The 25,041-nt window shown below is 43.6% G+C and overlaps 1 protein-coding gene across 5 annotated transcripts in view; it reads right to left on the reverse strand.

Moving 5' to 3' along the window:
• Positions 1–25,041, reverse strand: part of DPP6 (dipeptidyl peptidase like 6) — a 643,433-nt gene that overhangs the window by 158,234 nt on the left and 460,158 nt on the right. For all 5 annotated transcript variants that reach the window (XM_048511783.1, XM_048511785.1, XM_048511782.1 and 2 more), the window contains exons 4-5: positions 23,239–23,333; positions 20,442–20,516 (exon numbers count right to left, since the gene is read on the reverse strand). In XM_048511783.1, coding sequence (XP_048367740.1) covers positions 20,442–20,516; positions 23,239–23,333 — 170 coding nt within the window. The remainder of the gene's footprint in view (positions 1–20,441; positions 20,517–23,238; positions 23,334–25,041) is intronic.

A 25,041-nucleotide genomic window follows, 5' to 3' on the forward strand; every position in this document is an offset into this window, starting at 1 on the left:
AGTTAGCAACCTTAACTGGACAGTTCAACAGGCATGCCACTACAAACCTTGCTGTTCCTGCTTGCAGATGTTGTTCCTTCTGATATTTGTTAATTTAATTAAACTGCCTGTCTGGTTCCAGGCTTTGGCTCACTATTAACCTCCCTCCCTCACACACGCAAACACACCTCTGCAAATTCCCAAACAGCTTAGAAATCATGTTTTAATGTATTTTGGCTTCTTGGTAGCCAAGAGCTTTGCAGCGGGATTACCTACCTGCAAAAGCCCCAGTTTTGCAGAACTGACTGTAAGCAATTTTAAAAAGACCCACCCCAGACAGCCACAATTCAAAGCTCTGGTCTTGACCCACAGAGACCTAATGTACCTCAGCCAGGATGTAAAATATTCAGAGGCAGTAAATCTCAAGCCCTGTGCTAGGATACAACATCAGGGGGTGGTGTTAATCAGAGAAACTGTTTGGCCACTGTGGAAAAAACAGATGTTGGGCTAGATGGATCACTGGTCTTATTCAGCAGGGCTCTTCTGATGTTCTTGCATTCTGACCCCTTCCTCTTCACCTGCTCCTCTGGAAGAGCAAACCTTCTTTTCTCCACTGCCCAGCCTGTCCTTCAGCATCTCTTCTGGGAGAATACTTGCTGAAGAGGATCAACTGATTTTGAACAACAGGAAAGTAATTACTTCCCTGAAACAGATTTTGTGTGTGTATGATACCCTAGAATGCTCTTCCCTTTTAACTACTTGCGGCGTGTGGTCATGCCAGAGCCTGTGGCCATGGAAACACACTTGCTCCTAATTGCCATGATGCTCAGTCCTGACTTTTTTTTTTGACAGTTGTTACAGCCACAGGAACATCTGAAACCCAAAAACTAGGCTAAGAAACTTTTAATATTTATATTTATTTTATAAATTTTTAAAATGTATAATAAATACAGATTAAGAGGATGTTTTAATTTTTAATAAAAGTATCTGTGGCCTAATTAGGCAATGAAAAGAAAAGAAAGAACTCTCCCCCTATATGTGGTACATTTCCAAGACTCTCCGAGAAGAATAGAAACCCTCAATGTTCAGGCATTGAGTGCCTGTTCTACAAAGATCTTAGGGCAGCATATATGGAGCTATAAAACTGTTAAGAGCCAGCGTGATGTAGTGGTTAAGAGCAGGTGGATTCTAATCTGGAGAACCAAGTTTGATTCCCCACTCCTCCACCTGAGTGGTAGACTCTTATCTGATGAACCAGTTGTGTTTCCGCACTCCTATATTCCTGCTGTGTGACTTTGGGCTTTGAGTCCTTCTTTGAAGACTTAAAAGAGCTCCCTAAACATAGAAGATGCAGAAGGCCCTTGCTTTCACATCCTGCATGTGAGCTCCCAAAGGCACCTGGTGGGCCACTGCGAGTAGCAGAGAGCTGGACGAGATGGACTCTGGTCTGATCCAGCTGGCTTGTTCTTGTGTTCTTATGCTCTTAAGATTATATCAGCAGGGACAAACATTTTGCTTTGCGCACATTGATGTTCTCTTGCTTGAAAAGTTTATAACACAAAGGAGCACTCCAGCAAATGGCCTGCCACCCACACTCTGAAGTGGTACGGTCCTGTCTGCAGTCTTAGCATCTTACCACCTCATTCTTGTATACATGCGAGACAAGCCTATAGAATCTTTTTTAAAATATATGTCACATTAAACTGCTAAGTGCAGAGTTCTCTGACTCAAATGGATGGTAAATTGCTTCTGTTCATTGGCTGTTTCCACACAGTCTCCTGCAGAACCCCTCCACTCCACTAATCACATTTTCTGAATGTCCTGCGTAATCAGTCAACCAACCATTAAGTTGCTTTGTCACCAGAGAACTTAATTTTCCTTGCAGAATAGCAGATGTTATACTTCCCTCTGGTTTTAAATCTTTCCTAGGCTGGAGGAGCTAATTGTCAAATGAAAAACTCTCGGTGCTGCTTGCTCATGACATTCTGTAATGAACGGAGATTGATCTCTAGCTGATGTTGCTTCATTACCTTTCTAGATTCTGCACAGAAGTAAGCCCATCCAGGTCTATAATTTTTCCATGACAATCATTTTAATTGGATGCGGAACAATGAAAGACAGGACAAGATCCAGCACAGGCCTAGATGACGTTTATAGTTTGCGCTGAATCATATTTTGGATCCTCTCACATTTCTGATGTCTCTCAAATATCTTCCTCTTTCTTCAGTCATAAAAGCATGTAAGTTTCTTCACTCATAAAGTCATACAGCTGCATTGGCAATTTTTTTTTCATAATCCATCAATCTTATTCTCACCATGCTCCCATCTGTAGATACTTAAACCTAGAAACTGGGGCCATAGACAGACACGATGATTCTACAGACCTGAGAAAAAGTTTGCAGGGAAAACTGAGATCTTTAAAAAATGGGGTGGTTAAAACACTCCAAAATGATAGAATCAGAGTCTGCAGAAACGAATGTCCTCAGTGGACATTTGATCAACAACCAGAAGAAGGAGAAGGAGAAGAAGGAGCAGAAGAAGAAGAGGAGGAGGAGGAGGAGGAGTTTGGATTTCTTTCCCCCCTTTCTCTCCTGCAGGAGACTCAAAGGGGCTTACAATCTCCTTGCCCTCCCCCCCTCACAACAAACACCCTGTGAGGTGGGTGGGGCTGAGAGAGCTCCGAGAAGCTGTGACTAGCCCAAGGTCACCTAGCTGGCGTGTGTGGGAGCACACAGGCTAATCTGAATTCCTCAGATAAGCCTCCACAGCTCAGGCAGCAGAGCGGGGAATCAAACCCGGTTCCTCCAGATTAGAATGCACCTGCTCTTAACCACTACGCCACTGTTGCTCTTGGCAGTCTTCAAGCCTTGGTTTTCTATCAGTAAACAATTGAGGGGGGAGTCTTTCCAGGGCTGTTTTGGTCTTCAAGGGAGGATTCACCAGCACCAAGCCCAGTAGTAACTACTCAGTGACTTGCTAACACACAGGGTGCATGACCAAATCGGGCTGTTTCTACTGTTCAACAGAAGCCACTTCTCAATAGCCATTGTTGCGTAGTGGATAGAATTTCAAATTGGGCACAAACTCAGGCTAACCTACCTCACAGGGTTGTTATGAAGATAAAATGAAGGATGGGGATTTGGGTCCCCATTGTGGAGAAAGCTGGGTTGAGGGGCAGATAAAAGGTAGGTGAGTTGGTAAGTGTGAAGAACAGAAAGAAGCAGGAAAACTACAGCAGATCATCCAACCAGCAGTTTGGCAAACTTTCTTTGGATCACACCTGGTTACTTCCTTGCAGTAAGCACTAATCAGTGGAGAAAGGTTGAGGGAATCTATTGAATTAGTCTGTCTAACCAGACAGACCCATAGGCTGCGATTCCATTCCCCCTTGTTACTGTGCTATTTTCATGACTTATAACATCTCAATGACCTTCAAGTAAGCCATTTCTTGGCAGTTTACACAGTCTCAGCATCTCCACTTGATGATGACAGACTGTGAGGAGATCTCTCACCACCTGTCATCATTAATAGATTTTTCTATGCTCCTGGTGGCAGATATTTCATAGGAATCTATTCTGTCAAATTTTGAAATTGCAAGCTAGCTTTTTGGCATGACAATATCTCAAAGAGTGTTTCAATTCCCGTTGAGCTACTGTGGGGCAGTGGAAGGCAGGGCTGGGAAGTGGTTAGAGTACTGTACCAGACTAGAATTTGGGAGACCTGGATCCCAGTTCCTAGTCTGGTACTGTAACCACTAACTTGAGCTGCCTTTTCAATCCCCTCTGTGCCAGTAAGCTTGCTGGGCAACCTTGGGCCAGTCACATTCTCTCAGCCTAAACTACCTCATGAGGTTGTTTATCCTCCTGGCAGGGGCTGATGGGAATTGTAGTCCATAACATCTGGAGTGTCAAAGGTTCGCCATGAGGATAAAATGAAGGAGGAGAGAATGGTGTATGGTGCCTTGAGCTCGTTGGAGGAAAAGCAGGATAAAATATACTAAAAAAAGGAAGAATTACAGATTTATAGAATATCTCTATTCACTGGAATAAGGATGCCATTTGGGCATGCTCGTTACGGGTTACTTTCTGATTCCCTCCCATGCTCGTGATTTAAAACTCTACATATAAAATGGCAGATCTCAGTCTGGCGCATTCAAACTCTTTGGCTAGGTCCTTGCTTAGGGAATGGCTGAACACTCTTGCAATAAGGAACTAAACTTGATAATAATTTGAAGCTGACAAGGAAAAGATTGTCCTCCATTTGGCTTTGAAATATCTGAGGCATTGTGCCAAGAGAGTTGTAAAAAAAATCATACTATTGCAATCTTTGAAAGTAGACAAATTGCATTTCTTCATCCTCCCCTCCCCTTCCCATCACTTTGTAAAGCACCCTGGTAGCTGCTCTGGAAATATGTTTGACTAGTTAACTTCCCCACATGAATGGCAGACTCTAACCTAGAGAATTGAGTTCAATCCCTGGCTCTTCCACATGAAGCCTGTTGGGTGACCTTGGGACATAAGAACATAAGAACAAGCCAGCTGGATCAGACCAGTCCATCCAGTCCAGCTCTCTGCTACTCGCAGTGGCCCACCAGGTGCCCCTGGGAGCTCACATGCAGGATGTGAAAGCAATGGCCTTCTGCGGCTGTTGCTCCTGAGCACCTGGTCTGTTAAGGCATTTGCAATCTCAGATCAAAGAGGATCAAGATTGGTAGCCATAAATCGACTTCTCCTCCAGAAATCTGTCCAAGCCCCTTTTAAAGCTATCCAGGTTAGTGGCCATCACCACCTCCTGTGGCAGCATATTCCAAACACCAATCACACGTTGCGTGAAGAAGTGTTTCCTTTTATTAGTCCTAATTCTTCCCCCCAGCATTTTCAATGAATGCCCCCTGGGACACTCACAATTGTCTCAGAACTTTCTCAGGCCCACCTGCCTCACAAGGCATCTATTGCGGGGAGGGGAAAGTGACTGTAGGCTGCTTTTCGACTCCTTATAGGGGGATAACAGTGGGTATAAAACCCAACTTTTATTCTTCTCTCGCCTTGAAAACCTTACGGAGTTGCCATAAGCCAGCTGTGACCTAATGGCTCTTCCCTCCATTATGCTTTCAGTGAGGGATGGGATCAACAAATAAAACTTAACAGCAGAGTTAAAGTTCTTTCAGCTTTCAGGTATGTTGCTTAGAGCTCCTGAAGGAGTCAGAATCAGCAGGCTGCTCTCTCACTTGCCTAAGCTTAAAACAAATGTAATGCTTTTCAAAGGAGTCGGTTCACACATTCAGTTGAGGGACATAAAAGTGGTTTGTAATCAACAGTGTGATCCGAAGGCGAGTTACACCCTCGAAGTCCACTGAAAACAAAGGGCTGCCTTCGGGGAAGGGGGGATAACTCTGTTTTAAGATCCCAGGGTAGGAGATAAAAGGTAAAAGGACACACCTGAGCTTGTGAAGCAGGCTTATTAGTCTCAGTCTTACGGCAACCACTGTGCCCCGAAGGATTTCCTGACAACTGGAATAACATCCCCTGTAACGTAGTTCAGCTTGCAGCAAAATCTACACTTTTTAATCTCTGTGCAGGCAATTTGGACAACAGGTACTGAGTATGCCCAAGCCCACCCTTAGGAGAACTTTAATCCAATCTGCCAACTGATGCAATGTTTTCGAACACAGGGCTGACGTGCCAAGCAATTACAAAAGCCGTCTTTCGTTGCTTGGCCACCTGTCCCTCACAGCACCGAGTTAGCTCCTCTGGAATCAAACTATTGGCAGTGACAGAGTGACTAAAAGGTTGGGAGTGCTTTTTTATTACTTCCTTCTGTCTCCTTTGAATAAATTAGGTAGCTGCACCCAAACACACACGCATACACACACCAAAACAAAAACCCCACGAACAGAATGTACCTTGTCTATTTGTTCCACATCAGGTTGACTGGTTCACTCTCACTAGCCCAATCTCATCAGCTCTTGGAAGCTACGCAGAGTTCATCCTGGTGAGTACTTGGATTGGGGGACCACCAAGGAATTCCAAGGTACAGGCAACCTACCTCCAAACATCTCTTGCCTTGAAACCCAACAGGGTCACGATAAGTAATCTGTGACTTGATACCACCAAGTACTGGCCAATATGGCAAACCCCAGATCAGACACTCTATAAGATCACCATGGGAATATCTCTGCAACCTGGCATGGATCATGTGCAGTTGCAAGAACAGATAATCCCCACGTGGAGCTATTTAACACCTGCTATGCTCATGCACATCACAGCAGCTACATGTTCAGGCATAGTTCATTCCATGGCTTTCTCCATATGGACCACTGTGGGCCATGAGCATACGGAGGTTATGTTAGAGCTGCCAAACTGCTTGCTGGACAATTTGCAGCATTAAAAAAAAGGACTAATTGATTGTCATATACTACTTTGGAACTCTAGTCACAAGCCTTTATTGGCATAAAATAAACATACAAAATCAGCATATAAAATTTGCCCATTATTGCTCACAATTATAGACACTGGTACTAAAATACTAAATACTAAAATATATACATGGTCCTTCTGTAACTATAGGACATTCCTTCAGCTAAGTTAACTCACTTAAACGTCATCGGATACTGACAGTACTTTGGAACTCAATTTGAGTTCTTCAGCTGGGTTTGATCCTCATAACACTGTGTAAAGCAAAAACTGAGGAGGGGAGAATTTTGTAAACTGCTTTGGATCCACATTAAGAAGAAAACCCAGGCTACCAATGAAGCAAGTAAAGAAAGGAGGAAACAAATTGACGGACAGATTGACAGGCCCAAGGACATGGGAAGAATAGGGAAAAAATGTTTTATGTGTAATTACTGATCCAAAATGACAAATAAACCATTTCCCTCCACTGCACCCCCCCCCCCCGGCTTCCTGCATTAATACAGGTCTTTTATTCTGTTTACTGGCCAAAGGTCACTTTATAAACTAAATGGCAGAACTTGAATCTGGATCTCTATAATCCCTGCCAGATGCTCTATCCATTTACAATCCTACAATCTGATGCAGAAATTTACCTTTCTAAGCTCCTTTTATATCAACATACTTAGAAAAGTACCGTATATACTCGCGTATAAGTCGACCCGCATATAAGTCGAGGCACCTAATTTTACCACAAAAAATTGGGAAAACTTATTGACTCACGTATAAGTCGAGGGTGGGAAATGCAGCAGCTGCTGGTAAATTTCAAAAATAAAAATAGATGCCAATAAAGAATTACATCAATTGAGGCATCAGTTGGTTAAAATGTTTTTTTGAATATTTATTTCAAAGAAAAAACAGTAAACTGGCTCTGTAAAAGAGGTGGAAAGAGAGGGTCAACAAGAACAATAATGGGTATCAACCAATAACTTTTAAAAGTACAAAAACCTTAGCTCAACCAGCAACCAAGCTAAAACACAAGAGTTAAAATCTGCCTCCAAAACTGGATTCCTCATCATCATCTGTATGTCCAAATGTAACCCAACTTAGATTTTAAGAGGGATATTATCAGAAATGGAAAATCTACTATTAGCTTCCATTGTAAACAATGGGGGATGGGGCATCCCCTTTGGTGGTCAATAACTTTGGATCCCCTGACCCAAACTTCACCAAATCTAGCTGGTATCATAAAGAGACTCTCCTGATGAGACCAGCCAGGTTTGGTGAAGTTTGGTTCAGGAGGTCCAAAGTTATGGACCCTCAAAAGGGTAGCCCCATCTACTAATAGCTCCCATTGAAAACAATGGGGAGTGGGGGCACCTCATTTGGGGGTCCATAACTTTGGACCCCCTGAACCAAACATTACCAAACTTGGCTGGTATCATCAGGAGTGTCTTCTGAGGGAACCCTGAAATTTTGGTGCCGCTAGCATAAAAACCGCGCCCCCTGCTGGCCGGCAAAGTAAAAACACACACAAAAATTTAATGACCCGCATATAAGTCGAGGGGAGCTTTTTCAGCATTAAAAATGTGCTGAAAAATTCGACTTATACATGAGTATATACGGTATTACTGCGCCTAGGACTGCACTACTATAATGTTCAGTGGGGCTGACACTCAGGTAGGCGGCAGTCGTAGCCCCAATTGCTTTGAACTAAGAAGAATATGATTATTCCAAATATTTTCATCCTTTCCCAGTGTCCTCCATTTTTCTTTTCCTCCTTTTAAAAACAACACCTCCTTCAATAAAAATAAAACAGAGGCAAGCTTAAAATTGATGTATTGCATTGCTTAAAATTGATATATTACGCTGCTTAAAATTGATGTATTATGTAGCTCAGAGAAAAAGCAGAGCCAGATTTCGTTCTTAGTCATCTTGTTTCTTACTTCTGTTGGGTTTGTATGTAGACGGAAAGGCTGGATGATGACTGATTCTGATATGCTTCTCTCCTTTCCCATGCCAGACTGAGATACACAGAGAACACCTTGGCTTGTTAGTACCTACCAGCCACATCAAGTTTGCCCTGTTGTAGGCAGGGAGAGCAAAAATTATTATTTTAAACTTAGATTGATATATTAGAAATAGTATTAGGTAAAATACTATGTACATTTATATTAAGTATATAACTAGCTAAATGAATATAATAAGCTGATGAAGCTGATTAGCTGCTGTTTTAGAAGGAGAAGGTACCTGTTATATCTAGTCCAAGAAAGCTGAATTTTGCCCCAAGATAAATGCACATAAAGCCAAATGGTGTTACCTTTGTCAACCCCCAAGAACACCAGCAATGAGAGCCAGAAGGGTACAATGGTGAAGAGCAATGCACTCTAATCTGGAGAACTGGGTTTGATTCCCCACTCCTCCACATGAATGGTGGATTCTTATCTGGTGGACTGGACTTGTTTCCTTGCTCCTATACATGAAGGCTGCTGGGTGACCTTGGGCCGCTCACACTTTTCTCAGAACTCTCTCAGCCCCACCTGCCTCACAAGGTATCTGTTGTGGGGAGAGGAAGGGAAAGGAGTTTGTAAGCTGCTCTGAGTCTCCTTACAGGAGAGAGAGGCAGGATATAAATCGAAACTCTTCCTTCTCCTCTTCTACTTATTGAGGAGGGCAAGTCTTGCTGGGCCTGTATCTCAGCTGATGGAGCTGCCAGAGCTTAGAAGAATAGCCTCCCACCCAGGATCTGCCTTTGTTTCATTTCATTTATTGGTTTTATATGCCATCCTTCCCCTCATGGGTTCAGAGAGGCTTCCAACATTTAAAGAACAACACCACAGTACCAATTTATACAAATCTACATTCATACATCTAAAATCTGATGGTGATTAAATTGCAATAAAATCAGGAGGGAAGTAAAAAGGTGGGAAAGGAAAGAGGGAGACCAAGACGGTAAAAATCGTAGCTGCTTCAGCCATAAACCTAGTGGAGCAGCTTCGTCTTACAGGCCCTGAGGATCTGCATCAGGTCCCCCAGGGCCGGGTCTCACTTGACAGAGCGTTCCACCTGATTGGGGCTCTGCGTGTGGGAGAACATCGCGGAGCTTCCTCATCAAAACTTCTTCCGAGCTAGAACAAGCTGTCTTAGCCACTGAGAGAAAGGGTAGAAGGGCTACACCCAGAGGTGGGATCCAGCAGGTTCTCACAGGTTCCCGAGAGTAGGTTACTAATTATTTGTGTGTCCAGAGAGGGGGTTACTAATTGGTGATTTTGCCACATGATTTTTGCCTTAGTTACACCCCTCCTCTCAGCAGTAGCACGCAGAACCTGAAGCAGTCTAGCAGGAGATGCACTGGTGTGCATGGCAGCCTGCGCCTGCGTGCATTCGTTTCCCACCCAAGGACAGGCGCAGCAGCAGCATCCTTGCCACAGCCCTGCCCAGGAATGCCCCGCCCCCGGAATGCCCAGCCATGCCCCTGTCATGCCCCGCCCAGCTCCATTGGCGCTACGCCACAGTTTGAATCCCACCCCCATGGGAACCTGTTACTAAAATTTTTGGATCCCACCACTGGCTACACCCATTTCATAGAGGCTTTGAACACTAAACGTTGACCTGTTTTATTGCTGGGGTAGTCAGTCAGAGAGCTTTGGATATTCACACCAAGTGTGCACATAAATATATACAGGGTTTTACTAATTTCTCCTAAAGGTAAATTTTCCTCTTCAGTCGTGTTTGACCCTGGGGTACCACTGCGAGAAGTGATTTTATAGGCAAGCTTCTTTTGTGGAGTAGTGTGCAATTGCTTTCCGCGGCTATTCTTTACCCCCTAGCTATGAGCTAGGTATTCATTTACCGACTAAGAAATGGATGGATGGATGGCTGAGTTGGCCATGAGCCAGCTGCCAGAATATCTGGCCCACAGGGGGCTCCTGACCGTGTAAGTGGCAGTGCAAGCACTTAACCACTATACCACGTGGCTCCTAATTTCTCCTAGAGACATACCAATATTAAGGTGCGCCAAAGCCTATTAAAAAGTTTCTTTGCTGGGCTGCAATTCTTACTTGCCACAGGTAACCATGAAGTCTAAGCAACCCCACCCACAAGTTATCTCATGAACACACAAAGCTGTCTCATGCTGAATCAGACCCTTGGTCCATCAAGGTCAGTACTGTCTACTCAAGACTGGCAGCTGCTCTTCAGGGTCATAAGAGGGGGGCGGGTCCTTCACATCACCTCCTTCCTGGTCTATTTAACTGGAGATGCCAGGGATTGAACCTGGTCGCTTTTGAATGCCAGGCAGACTCTCTACCCCTGAGCCACTATGCATAAGAAGTAAGTATTGTATGAACTGATGAGTTGGCCTCAGCAGCAACAAGGAACAAATACCGAAATTACCAAGTTATAAGCATTTATCTTTTCTGCTGAATCAGAACTCCAGACAGGAAGAAGAAAAAATACTTTATCACCCAGTCTACTCAGTCCACTGAACTGAATTTGTTAAGTTTAAAAATAGGCAAATACCTATTGTAAAGCGAAGAACAATAAACCAAGGTGATGAATAGCTCAGGCATACTTTTTCTCACCCTTGCATGAGAAGTTGAAGTTGCCACAATTCTCTCTTCTACACAGCTACTGACAGTGTAAGACCCACACATTTCTTTGAATCTTAGGTGTACAGCTGTCACTCTACATTTCCTAAATCAACACTTTGCAGCCAACAGTTGGACTGGTTCTAATTACGGCAATGATTAATTCATTGCATTTTTGTCAGCAACGTGCAATCACATTGCATTAACCCACAAAACAGATAGCAGCATCTTCTGTATCAGCCTTAGAAGTCTCAATTCATTAACCACAGAATTTGTGAGCTTTTCAGTTATTTAATTGCTTTTAGCCACAGCACAATAATGGACTGCTAAATTAGAAACAAAGAACAAACAGCTTTAAAAAAGATCTGGGCAATTCTTTATCTTCATCATACCGCATTACAACTACAGCCATTCATAATAAAAGCAATTAAGTATTCTCGGTTTAATATCTCGCTGTGTCACTCAGCAAACCCAGTTTTTCCCTTCATTTACTTTCCTGTGTTTCCTTTGTTACCAATTACACAAACAGCAGTGGTTAACTTAAATTACTGTAAGGCCTGCCTCGCATGGTATGATATAGTGCTTAAATGTTATTAAGATACAGCCGCTCGACAAATGCACACGTCTTTGTATTGAAAGGTCTTTGTCTGGATAGTTTAAAAATTCACTCTCCAATCTATATGTTACTCAATTAAAAGTCTGAGCACAGTATCTGGCTTAGAAGAAAACAAACCCTTCTTACTGTACCAATCTTTGGCAAGTGGTGCTGCGGGCATACAACTTGTCTCAATTAGGCAGCTGGAATGTGCCCATCGAGACACTATCGTCTTAGTTCAGGAAACACTGTAATACTGTCCCCTGCGAATACATGGCTGTAGTATGGAATGCCAGAAATCCAGGAGTAGCTGGAATTATACAGGGATTTGACTGTATTCTGAAATTAACTATCAAGATCCCACAATGGACAATATATTTGCTCTAAATTCTGAACATGCCCCTGTCCTAACACCTATTACCTCCTATATACCACCATACCTGGACCTTTATGATCTGTTCAGGCTTTCTCACAGTATACAAAATAAAAAAACTGGATATTTTTCATTAAAATATGCTCCCATGAGGAGAGGGGGAGGGGAAGCAAATGTTTTTTATACAGTTAACACTTAGATATTACAATACATTCTATAGTAGCCCTTTATTTCTGAAAGGGTCAATATTCTGTTTGAGCTGGGGAGGGCCCGACACTGCCCATGAACAGATGATGTTACCTTATACTAAGTCCGTGGTGGCGAACCTTTGGCACTCCAGATGTTATGGACTACAATTCCCATCAGCCCCTGCCAGCATGGCCAATTGGCCATTCTGGCAGGGGCTGATGGGAATTGTAGTCCATAACATCTGGAGTGCCAAAGGTTCGCCATCACTGTACTAAGTCCAACAATTGGTCTCTATCCTGTCCTGTCACCAAATACTGGTAGGTCCCTCATTCCTGGCATTTCCCCCTACTGGTCTAAGGCTGGGAGAATGGCACTTTCTCTCAGGCAAATGTCCAGGAAAGAAAGGGTTAAACTCCTCTTCCTCTAACTGGTTATGGTTATAAAACAAAACAAAATTAATCTGTAAATCCCATCAAGCATTTTCCTCTTCTTCTCACCCAGTTAATCCCCAGAAGAAGAAACACCAGGAATCCCCTTCAGTTTCAGGACACACCCAGCTGTGTGGAGAATGGCCAAGATGGCTACCATTCCAGGTGAGGGGGATGAATGATAGCAGAGGGGAGCATCCCATGTACAACCATACTCATGGAACACCCCCCCCCCCTTGTGAGTGTCCCAGTATTTCATATCACAACCAAGGTAAAAGAGACCCTAACCTAATAAATGTCATTGGCACTTCAATGTCTCAGGGACCCAGAAAGCCTGTACCCATCAAGAGTTACTTTTTTGTTTCGTTCATGATGAACAAGCTACATTTAGTTCATCCTCTTTCTACCTAAATGAACCAGCTAAAGTTATCCATTCAAAAATCAGGATCAAGGGCTTCCGTGGCCCATGCCTCTTAACATCATGAGGAACACCAAACACGTCACACTTTTCTTTCAAAGAGGCTACCTTCTGCCATACTACTGTAGACAGGTAGTGTGGTATAGTGGTTGCAGTGTCAGATTAGGATCTGGGAAAGCCAGGACTGAATCCCCACTCTGCCCTGGGAGCTTGTGGAGTGACCTTGGCCCAGTCACACTCTCTCTACCTCACGAGGTTGTTTTGAGGATGAAAAAGAGTAATGTATGCTACCTTGGGTCTCCACTGAGGAGAAAGGTAGGATATAAATAAATAAATTTGTTAAGTAAGGTTTTAAAGCAATGGTTCCCAAACATTTTTAGGCTCCTGCCCCCTTGGCGCCCAGGTCACATCCCTAATGCCCCAGAGGCGCAGGGTGAGAAAATGGCACCCAGGGCAAAATGTCGTGCAGGTGCCCCCCCACCACAGCCCTGCCCCCCGCCCCTGCAGCCCCCCCCCCCACATCTTACCTTTTTGTGCCGGCAAAGCAGGCAACTGAAAAAAAAACTTTTTGCCAGCTAAAGAAGCAGCCTGGCTGAGGAGGGGCGAGGGGGAAAGGGGTTGGGGGATGATTTTCCGCCCCCCAGGTGCACGCCCAGCATGCAGCACACACCCCTTCTCCTTTATAGCTACACCTCTGTAATGTTCCCCCAACACACACCTCTTTCTTGGTATGAGATCTACTGCAAATTCAAAACAACGTCTAACACTGTAAACACAAGTATGTATTTCACAAATAAAACATGACCTAGTAAAAGTAAACCAATTTACTGAGCCTACACATCCCTGTGCCCCCAAACTCTCTGCCGTCCCCCCCAACACCCCGAAATTCCCTTCCCCCCCCCCCCCGATGTTTCTACCACCTCCAAGGGGGCAGTACCCCCCACCTCTGGAATCCCTGTTTTAAAGGCTCACATTTTGTGCAGTGAAATGTGCACTTCAGAGTCTTTCACAGCGGGACGCCCTCGACTGTAAATTATAAGCTCCTGTTATTATATTATCTGCCCTTAATCTACACAGCAAGGGACTGGACTCCACAATAACATGAACAGCCTGTGTGTGTGTTTGTGCGTGTGTAGAAAGCTGCCCTCAATGTCCTAAACAATCACATTTTATTAAAAACATACACATGAGGGAATTCATTACCAGTAAGATGAAAAGAGAGTACTGAAAGGGTCAAACCTCTTCATGCTTGCGACTAATTTTAAAATCACGATAAGAGAAGTGTAAATAGAATGTTCTTGTAGGGGCATCTCATTATCCCCTTCCCGACTGTTTCATCTCCCCCTTTTCTGAAAACCCTCATATCCTCTTCCCCCTTCCTGATTCCTTTTCTCCTTCTATGGTTGCCAATTTCTAGGTGGGGCCTGGAGATCTCCTGGAACCACAACAGAGATCCGTTCCCCCTTGGAATTGTGAGTTCCAGGTTGGAAAATGTAAGGAAATTTGGGGGTAGAGGCTTGGGAGGGCACAGTTTGGGGAGGGAAGCAACCTCAGCAGGGTATAATGTCACAGAGCACCCCCCCCCCAGCAGCTATTTTCTCCAGGGGAACTGAGCACCATCATCTGGAAAGCAGCTGTAATTCTGGGTGATCTCCAGCCCCACCAAGAAGACTGGCAGCTGTAGTTTCCCTGGAGAAAATGGCTGCTTTATATGGTGGAGTCTATGGCATTGTACACTTCCAAGGTCCCTCCCCTCCTCAAGCCCCACCCTCCACAGTCTCCATCCTCCAAACCTCTAGGAATTCCCAAACCTTGAGTTGGCCACCCTATTTGCTTCCCACCCAACAGCCAACTGACATTTATCTGCCACTTTTGGTCTTTTCCTCCTCTGCCCTGGCTGGCAGCTTCTACCTAGGAAAATTGTGGCCCAGTAGTGTGGCGCCACCTACTGGGCCAGGCCAACCTGCATGGTAAAAGACAGACAGAGCTGTGGAAGGGACGGAAAACCTCCCCGGAAACCCTGTTCAGCCCCACTCTACATCCAACCTAGGCAGTGCCCGAACAAAGCATTTTCACTCCCCTCTCAGGCTAGATTTCTCTTTTTTAGACTCTGGAAAACAAGCTGCAGACACTGATTCTGCAGGCACTGGTCCCCAGAAGATTGGTCCCAAGAAGATTGCTGTCTGGCACCAATTTTTCTGTTACAGCTACTTGGACATCTGTGGAACTGAGTCTAATAAATGTTAATAGCTCAGCCTTAACTCTAGCACTGGGAACAGGGAGATTATAATTAATGTGTTATTTCAGCGGCATGAGACATTGACATTTAGTTTCTGTTGAAATTTATAGTGTGATTGAGGAAAGGAGGGCTGGTAGGAAAATTATACAAAGGGGAAAATTAGAAATCCTTGTCACAAAGGCACGTCTATGCAGGCTGTACCTGCACTCTGCTAAGCACCTCGTTGTCCTTTGAGGCGCAGCTTATGCCTGTGGTGTCTGCTAGATGGCAGTGTGGCCCACCTGGGATGGAAAGGGACTTGGCAAAGCATACGTAAAAGCTGGTCGCAAAACAGTCTATGGCCAGCAGACTTTCCAGCTTTGCCTAATGCAAAGAACAGGCTGATTCCTGATGCCAAAGCACAGGCCTCCAATCATGTTTCCTAAACAGACAGACAGCTTTCTCATCTCAGTATGGAACTTTGGGACTTTGTTGATATAGCAGGCATTTTAAAATCCAGAGTCTACAGCATTTGGAATAAAACATGACCCAAATAGTGTTGTGGAATCTTAATACCAACCACCACCACCCCACCACCACACACAACCCTTTTGTCCTAGCCAGACTCAAGTTCTGTAGTACCTGCTATAATTTAATGTTGTAAGATGCCCTGAGCCAGTGGTGGGATCCAAAAATTTTAATAACAGGTTCCGATGGTGGTGGGATTCAAACAGTGGCGGCGCCGCACACACGCACCTCCAGTCCCTATTGGGCAGGGAGGTTGCTTTAGTAACCCCTTCTCGGCACTCAGAAAAAATTAGTAGCCACTTCTTGAGAAGTGGTGAGAACTGGTTGGATCCCACCTCTGCCCTGAGCCCATAAGGGGAAGGGTGACCCATAAACTGAATTTTTAAAAAATCCAGGCCTTTGAGAGTCAAAAGTCCCTTCCTCCTTTCATCTCTGACACAGAGGGCCTGGGTTCTGAAAGAGGTTACACTCGGGAAATCCTTTTGGTCTTTGAGGGTGCATCTGGACTCCAGTCTTTTGCTTCTACTGCAGACCAACTTAGGTCCTTTCTGCACAGCACAGATTTTCTTAAAAAGCCACCTCTTCATTTTTTGTCCGAACAGTACAGGGAAAAAAAGGTGCCAGAGGAAAAAGAGGCTCATTTCTTCGCCCACCATTTCCTCCCGCCTGAGTTTAAAGCTTTCACATCCGACATTGTATGGTGCTGCAGTGATTCTCCATGCCTGCAGGCATTTGGTGAAGGTTTCCCCAAGACATCTGTTCTGCAGGCTCCGCCACTGGGTGCCTTTTCAGTCCAAAAAGTACATGGTTGTACTCAGGTCTTTCTGCCAATTATTTTTATTTTACCTCTACTTGTTCAGCACGGTTTGGAAATTGCAAAGAATCCTGATCAAGAGATTAGGAAAATTTTGTTAGAAGACAAGGTTGTGACCATCTCTCAGCAGGAAGCAAAGTTTTGTGCATTAGGCTATAGTAAATGCAACCTCCTACTTAGTCAGGGAACGAACTGAAAGTTAATCATTTATTTAGTTAGCTAATTATTTAATAATTGCTGCACTCTGCTATCACGGATGTGTGTTGTTGTTTTTCCTTTTTTTCCTGGCCTTTGGCCGCATTAAACTATTAAAACTATTAATAATAATGGTTTTCCATTTTTTATTTTTGATGAGCCGTCTTCGAAGACACAGATACAATACGAAAAGTAATATGAATTCTGAAATCATGTCTGCATGTCTTCGAAGACAGCTCATCGGAAAAAAAAATTTAAAGGGAAAATATATATTGCCGGAATTGGCAGGATGAGCTGAGTACAAGCATGTACTTTTCAGGCTGAAAAGGTGCCCAGCAGGTGCCTGAAAAGGGGAAGAGAAAACGTCCCGGGGAGACCTTCAGCAAATGCCTGCTGACATGGAAAGTCACTGCAGCACCATAACATGTCAAGCACGAGTGGCAGAGGAAACTGGCAAGAGAGCTTTAATGGTCAGGTGGGAAAAATAAGATGTCTCCTCAGTTCCTGAGTTCTGCACAGAAAGCAGGAGATAACTTGCAGACAACTTCAGGGGGAAAAGTCCACATTTCAATGACGTCAAAAAAAGACACCTGGAGCTGAAGTAAGGTGTCCTGAGGATGTGTTTGCGGGAAAAAGCTGTGCAGAGTTCCTCCCCAAGACACCCTTTCTGGACACCTTATTTGTCCTGTGCAGAAAGGGCCATGACTACTATTTTTTCCCAGATAGTGACGATCCCATTTTGAAGTTGAGATATATGGGTCAAGAGTGAGATCCACAATACTGAATGGAACTGACATGACATTTCATAGGGAACAGGTTCTCTTAGATTTTGTAGGTCAAATGAAGGCATACCACTGCTGTATTACTAATGATCATTATCTATGCTCAAGAGTTGCAACGAAGACAGAGTGGGAGAAATCCCTAGGGTCAGATGGTAACCATTAAAATTCAAAAACGAATGCTCACATGCAAGTGTTTCAATAGGTTTAAGAACATCAAAGGACACTGGATTATATGATGGCTTTTCGTTGTGATCTTGAGAAAGTGACAGCACTCAAGTTTCCACCTCTACTTTTTGTTCACTGAAAATCTGAACATTAACGTGCTTTTAAATCACCCTGTACATCAAAAAGTGACATTACAGTTTGCTTGGATATATGAGGCAATATAACCGCAGCAGCCCAAGCAGGCAAAGAGATCTTTCCGTCTCTAGCCCTCGTCATTGTAGAAAGATATTTTTGCACCAACAAGGACTCGAGACTTTTTAAAAATGGAAGCTGGGAATTAAAAGGAGCCAGTGTATTGTATTGCCTGACAAATGAGCTCTCTGATTAGTGCCGTGAGCAGGCTCTCAGATCAGCGCTTAAGTACATAGCTGGGATACCTCCACTGATCCCCCAGAAGGGCTATATGCATCCTTTCTGTTTTATCAGCAGTCGGACCTCATCTCTCACTAAGGGGTGCCACAGGGGTCAAAAACCGGCACTGCTCCCCACAAAATGGATACCTCTCAGATAGTTTTGGTACTTATCTTGTGTGTCGAGCCTGGAAAGAAGGACCATGGGTCACTGAACTTTCCCCCCTGGCCCTTGGATGTATCTGACTGGACAATGGAGCAAGCTGATGTCCACAGTGTCACCCTAATTGATTTGATCAGTGCACCAAGCAGACCATTATTTACTCAATCTTCACCCATTCCAGAAATCAACCAGTATTCAAGAGAAGAGCCCAAGAACTCTCTTGGGTCCTGATGACTCATTCAGCCTCTCCTTTTCATTGGAACCCTGGAAAAGCAATCAACTCAGACAGCCTTCCAACAGTGGAGACCGTAGGCCGCAGCCACAATGTGGTGCCGCCTTGCCCCTCCCAAAGAGGACATCCCCCCCTGCCACTGAGAACCCTCCATGAGCCATAATGGACTTAAACCACCTAAAAGGCTGGCTTAAATCCAGATTGTGGCCCGCCGGTGCAATGCCAGCAAAGCAGAGGTGGGATCCAGCCGGTTCTCACAGGTTCCCGAGAGTAGGTTACTAATGATTTGTGTGTGCCGAGAGGGGGTTACTAATTGGTGATTTTGCCACGTGATTTTTGCCTTAGTTACGCCCCTCCTCTCAGCAGTAGCGCACAGAACTTGAAGCAGTCTAGCAGGAGGTGCACCGGCGTGCGTGGCAGCCTGCGCCTGTGTGCATTCGTTTCCCACCCAAGGACCGGCGCAGCGGCTGCGTCCTTGCCACAGCCCCACCCAGGAATGCCCCACCCCCGGAATGCCCAGCCACGCCCCCTTTGTGTCCCGCCCAGCCTCATTGGTGCTATGCCACAGTTTGAATCCCACCACCATGGGAACCTGTTACTAAAATTTTTGGATCCCACCACTGCAGCAAAGGCTGAGAGGGAGCCAATTAACGTTAGCTGCTCCCACTATGCTGGCAGTGGAGGGACAGGTTCTGCACAGTGTCCCGCTGCTGGGGGAGGGCGTGGCTGTATGGTGGTGGTTTTGCCTCTCCACTGGAGTAAGTGCCCTGGAGAGGGTGAATCAGCCGATGCAGCCACCCCACTGCTCCCATGGGCAGATTCAGCTCCCACCCTTTGGATGGGGCTCTGTCTCTGGCTTTCTCTCATACCCCCTCAGGGCCATTCTGGGGTATAAATATTGGTCCTTTGGCCATTCCTACTGTGTGTTCTGGATCCGTGAGCATGTAGCCTCTTTCCTTTGCTCCTGGAAATACTGGTTGTTTTCCTCTTCAGTACTTCTCTCCCTGTACATCACTTCAAGTCTGATAACTATCACCTCTCCACCTTTCTCTCTCTTACCTTAGCCAGCTCTTGCATGCTTTGTGTGTTTATGTTTGTTGCTTAAAATACAGCTCTTGTTTTACTATTCTATTCTTTAATGAAACCAATGTTAATTGTACAACTGCCTGGTCATTTGAGAATTTTCACCCAGAACTATCCTGATGTATGTAGGTGATCGATCCCAATTGCCCCTTCTCACTCTCCGTCTCCAGCTGATTCCCCCAAATAAAGTGGAGACTGCCTGCTTAGGGTAACAAAAGGAATAACAGTGTCTCAGTTAACTACATCCAACATTCCACAAACACTAACAGATTCTGCCTATCAGATAGGAATGACTCATTAACACATGAATCTCCAATTCAAATTTGTTTATTTCCTTCATTATGCCCCCCAGATTCAGTCCAAATCAACAGTACCCAGATAAATTTCACCAAATAAATAATCGAGTTCCACAATTCCCCCCTCCTTTTCCTGCTGTCAATCTACCAATAAGGTTTGAAACCTTTGTCTCCAACCCAATTCATTTTGAGAAGCATCTTATTTTTGTCTTCATGCTTTTGCGGTATAAAGTTAGTCGCGAGAACCCCAGCTTTTGCATTGCAGCTGTTGGGTCCCATCTCAAAAGAGGGGTATCCTAGTTGGTTCCAAACTGCTGAATGAAAATGCGTTTTGTGGGAAGGTGTGTGGCACTTTGCATCAGCTCTGTCATCCCAACTCATCGCCTCGTCACCTCCCCAGTCCCAAGATGTGGTCACACGCAGGCTCATGCTCCACTTGGGTGATTTTTATTTTTTTTAAATGCTGTAAAATGGTGCTGTGTATCCTGCGGCATAACCAGGGGTGCAGTATAATCCAGTTTGGCCTAATTTAAACAATACTGAAGAACAAAATATTGTTATTTGTTGGCATTAATTGTAGGTATCATTTACTTACTGGCTTGATATCATATGCAAAAAGTGCATATTCTCTATCCGGTGATACTTCATATCGAACAGCCCTTATGGATACCTAAAAACAAAACAAAACCCAACACCCCAAATAAATACATTTTAATATGCATGCAAAATTTTGCAGGCAACAGCAACAACAGACAGCTTGTCCAGAATGAGATCCATCTGCACGCCTTTGGTTTTTTTTCTAGATGCCGATGAGATAACATTGTGATGGCAGGTGAAATGCAAACTTTACCAGGTGAAACACCTCATTCAACACCTGCAGCAGGAGCGGGGAAAACATACAAAAGTTTTGATGCTGGAAATGGCAGCAGCCAGCACAGCCTCAAAGTAATGGTTCTCATAGCACCCCACCATATGTTCTGCACATTACAGGAAAAGACCAATCCAACGTACCAATATAACAATCAATGTCTTATATTTATAAAGCCATGAAATAGACCAATTGTCTTAACTTATTCAATATAAAATATTGTTATTACATACTATTATTATTATTATTATTATTATTATTATTATTATTATTATATAATTAACAGTACTGACTCTGTCATAAATTGTTGCAATGTCACTGAAAAATCCTTTAATTTTTGTATAAAGATGAAATATATCCTCTTTCAGTCTGGAATGTGGAATCCCCTAAACTGTTGTTTCCACAGATTTTCCAACACCATATTCAGCTGGAAGAATACTTTCAACATTTGTATTTTCAATATCTTAACAAGCTCCTGGTTGTTGCTTGTTTCTCCAAAAAAACTTCATCAGCTCAATTAATTTCTCAAACTAAGAATTATTTTAAGCTTCCAAAGGACTTATAATAAATCCTTCTGGTGTTTGATATCATTCAAACTGCTTTGCTATAATTTTCTCAAATCTAGATGCTTGAATATGTCCTTCTTTTAATTATATGTCCTACTATCCATTATATATTGCATAAGATATTGAATGTAACATTAATAATTTATGCTGAATAAGTTAAGGTAATTGGTTTATTTCATGGCTTTTTAAATATAAGACATTGACAGTTATATTGGTACACCAAGTTGATCTTTTCCTGTAGTTGATTTATGCACCAATCCCCCCACCTTTTCCATTCATTTTGGATTTATATCCCCCCTTTCTCTCCTCCCCCCCCAACAAACACCCTATAAGGTGGGTGGGGCTGAGAGCTCTGAATCACTGTGACTAGCCCAAGGTCAGCTGGCATGTGTTGGAGTGCACAAGCTAATCTGGTTCACTAGATAAACCACCACAGCTCAAATGGCAAAACAAGGAATCAAATGCAGTTCTCCAGATTAGAGTGCACCTGCTCTTAACCACTACACCATGCTGGCTTTCTATCCCATGGGGCCTGGGAACTAATCTTGGCCTTGCATGTCCCATACCACACCCAGATAATTTCATGGGAATATGCATAAATGAAACCTATTCTTCCAACAGCACCAAATGCATATAAATATGCTATATATAATGAGAATATTCCACCATAACACATTCCTGCTCTTTTGGCCTTCTTGTGAATGATCTATAGATTGGGGGTGGGGGGTGGGGGGTTGTCATGGCTCACACTTCTTGAAACAAAATGAGAGCTCTATTCTTGAGAATCTTTTTGTTATGAAGGGGAACGGTTTTATCCCTGCTGAAAAAGAGAAGAGGAATCGGTGCATTTTCTCCAAACTCAATTTCTTGTTCCTTTTCAGGTTGCAGGCTGAAGGAGAGCCTGCACAGAGCTGCTAGTTTCCCTGCAGCTTGCTAAAATTCCAGCGTCAGCTGGATGACAGCTCATACCTCCATATTGTTTTCTTTCTTTGCATCGGATGAGTTATCTCAAATGCCAGAACAGAAAAACGGTAAATATTTTCCGCCTGTCCTCCCTGGTTTATGAATTGAACTGAATAAATGTATTACTGTCTCCTGATCCAATTACATATAGAACAAACATTAAACAAACACTACTGATAAGATAAAAACATGGTGAACAATGTCAAAATTTGGACTTTATAATCAGCATCATTTATCAAAGCAAAACATAATTTGTCTGATCCTTATTGTCTCTGAAAGGAACTCAGCAGCCAAGGCAGTTCTGTGGCTGTTTTCCTCTATAGCTTTCTGCTCTCAGTGTTCACTGGCAGCTGGAAGGCAATGGGTATGATGTTCGGGAGGCCTCTGGGGAGGTATGGGGTCATTCTGACCCATCACATAATTTCTGCAAGGGTAGCATGATCTTGACCAGCAGGGAGATCTGTCTTCTCTCCTGTCTTTCTTCTGGTATTTGCTCTCCCAGAGTATTAGTATGAAAATACCACTTTTGAAATACCTAGCACAATAAGGCTGTTCTCTTGCCAGGGATGGAGGGAGGGGAAACTGTGCCTGGGGCGTGCACGTGCCCTGCGCCCCTGCCACAGCACTGCCCACCCCCATCCCGGAACACCCCCGAAATGCCATGGAATGCCCTACCATGCCCCCTCCATGGTAATGCCATGGAATGCCCTACCATGCCCCCTCCATGACCCAAACATGCCTCTGCCGCTGGTCTGCCTGGGGCATCATGCCCCCCTTCCCCATTAGCGCTATGCCACTGGCTCTTGCACATACTAAGAGTTCCGAACTTCAGGCCCATTAAAAGAATTGCATCTTGCTACTTCAACCAGGATATTAAAAAGCTTATTATTTTAGCAAGGCTCTTCAAAAAGTTAAGTCCTCAAGCTATTTGTTCCTTTATGGGTCTGTGCACAAACAAGAAGGACATTATTTTGGCCATTAAAGAAGGTACTTACAATTATTTTGTTGTCGATTAACACTGTTGACCTGTTTGTTTCAACATTCTGCAAAATCACAGAGCCGTTCCGGTTTTTGTAAATAAATTCAGTATCTAAAAGAAGAAGAGAACAAAAGGAAAACTATGACACCCATCGAATAAACCTATAAACATTTAAGCCATAGAATTTGTATGCACATCATGGTCACAGAACGTGACTCTACAGCACAGGCCTTCAAACAGGATGTGGTTTCAGGCATTTCAAGGTTGCCTGAAAGATAAGTTTTCATGATTAGAGATTTTCCTCTGCAGCACACAGCTACAGGGGAGAACACATAGGAGAGAGAGGAGGTTCACAAGGTTCTGGCAAAACAGATTACACACTGCCCAGAATCTTTGGTAATGTTGAGGGATTCTGTGGCAGAACAGTCTATGCTGAACATCAATATTCACTGCAGGTAGAATATCTGTAAAAACTACTTATAGTCCAGATGATTTCTGATAAAGCAAACCTAACCCAATGGGTTCTCCCTGAATGAGAGCCCTGCAGTAAAAGTACCAAGAAAATTTTGTTATTGATGTTGAAGGGGTTTGAAAACCAATCATCTAGAGGAGAAAAATGAAAACCAATTGTCTAGAATAAATACTGCCCATGGTGCTCATCGAAAGAGAAGCACAGATTAAAATTTTCCAGATTATTTTACATGGATCGTTTAATGCTATAGATTGACTAATCCTGTTCACAAAATCTAGGTGGTTTAAGCTTGAAGTTTATGGAGCGTTTTTCTTGGTTATACATTATACCACAGTTATTATTCAATAACAGGGGGATTGTAATGACAAAACCTAGAAATCTTAATCCCAGAATATTTTGTGCTTCTGACTCATGACAACCTTATGAATTCATGTCCTCCAAAATGTCTTATCGTTAACAGCCTTGGCTCAGATCCTGCAAACAGAATCCCAGAATAGTCTACTGTCCTGGAAATGTTATAGTTGCTTTCAAGTCCTTCTACCCTTTCTTTTTCCAACATATTATTTATTGGAAATGCATTGGTACAATTGCAGCACCCCAGCAGTTGCTACTGACAGCAAATAATATAAACACTCTTTTACATGAACAAAACAATCCAAATTAAAAACTTCTATGTGCATTCTCCCAAAATTAGATTCATACAGAAAGTCAAACGACATACAAAAAAAATGTGTCGAGGTGTGTTACGTTTTGAATAATTAAATCGTCTTCTCAGGTTACTGCTGCCTTTTGAACGCTTGGAACATACACCCCACGTTGTACGAAAACAAAAGAAGACCTGGAAAGTAGCAAGTAAAACCAACAGTGACCTGCTGGAGCTGGAGATCTTGCTGTTGCAGTCAATACGTGTCATCAGCAAAGGGTTGAAATTTAATGAAGAGCAAATTGGCTTGCTTTAAAGAAGCAGACATTGATCGGCTTTGTGACCCAAAGCAAAACACAATAAGACTTCGCCAGTCTCCAAGCCCCGCAATCATAGACGTCTTTAGATCAATGAGTAATCGTCCTCAGTTGTGTTTTGAAATGTGTGGTTCGTATTATTGAAGCTGTATTCATTTTAATAGGGCGTCCCTCAATCAAAGATGGAGAGTAACGTAGCAATCTTTGCCCGTAATGAATTCTGTCCAGCGGGCTGATGAGAATTTCTGCCTGATTTATAGCTGTCATCAGTGCTGATAAAGGTCATCACTGAATCTCATTTTTTTTAATGTTTCCAATTTTTACACAGGCAAAAGGATGCTGATATTTTGGAACTCTCTAGGCAAAGAGTTGTTTATTCCAGTATAC

This window comes from Sphaerodactylus townsendi, linkage group LG11 (assembly GCF_021028975.2).
Source record: "Sphaerodactylus townsendi isolate TG3544 linkage group LG11, MPM_Stown_v2.3, whole genome shotgun sequence".
Classification (NCBI taxonomy): domain Eukaryota; kingdom Metazoa; phylum Chordata; class Lepidosauria; order Squamata; family Sphaerodactylidae; genus Sphaerodactylus; species Sphaerodactylus townsendi.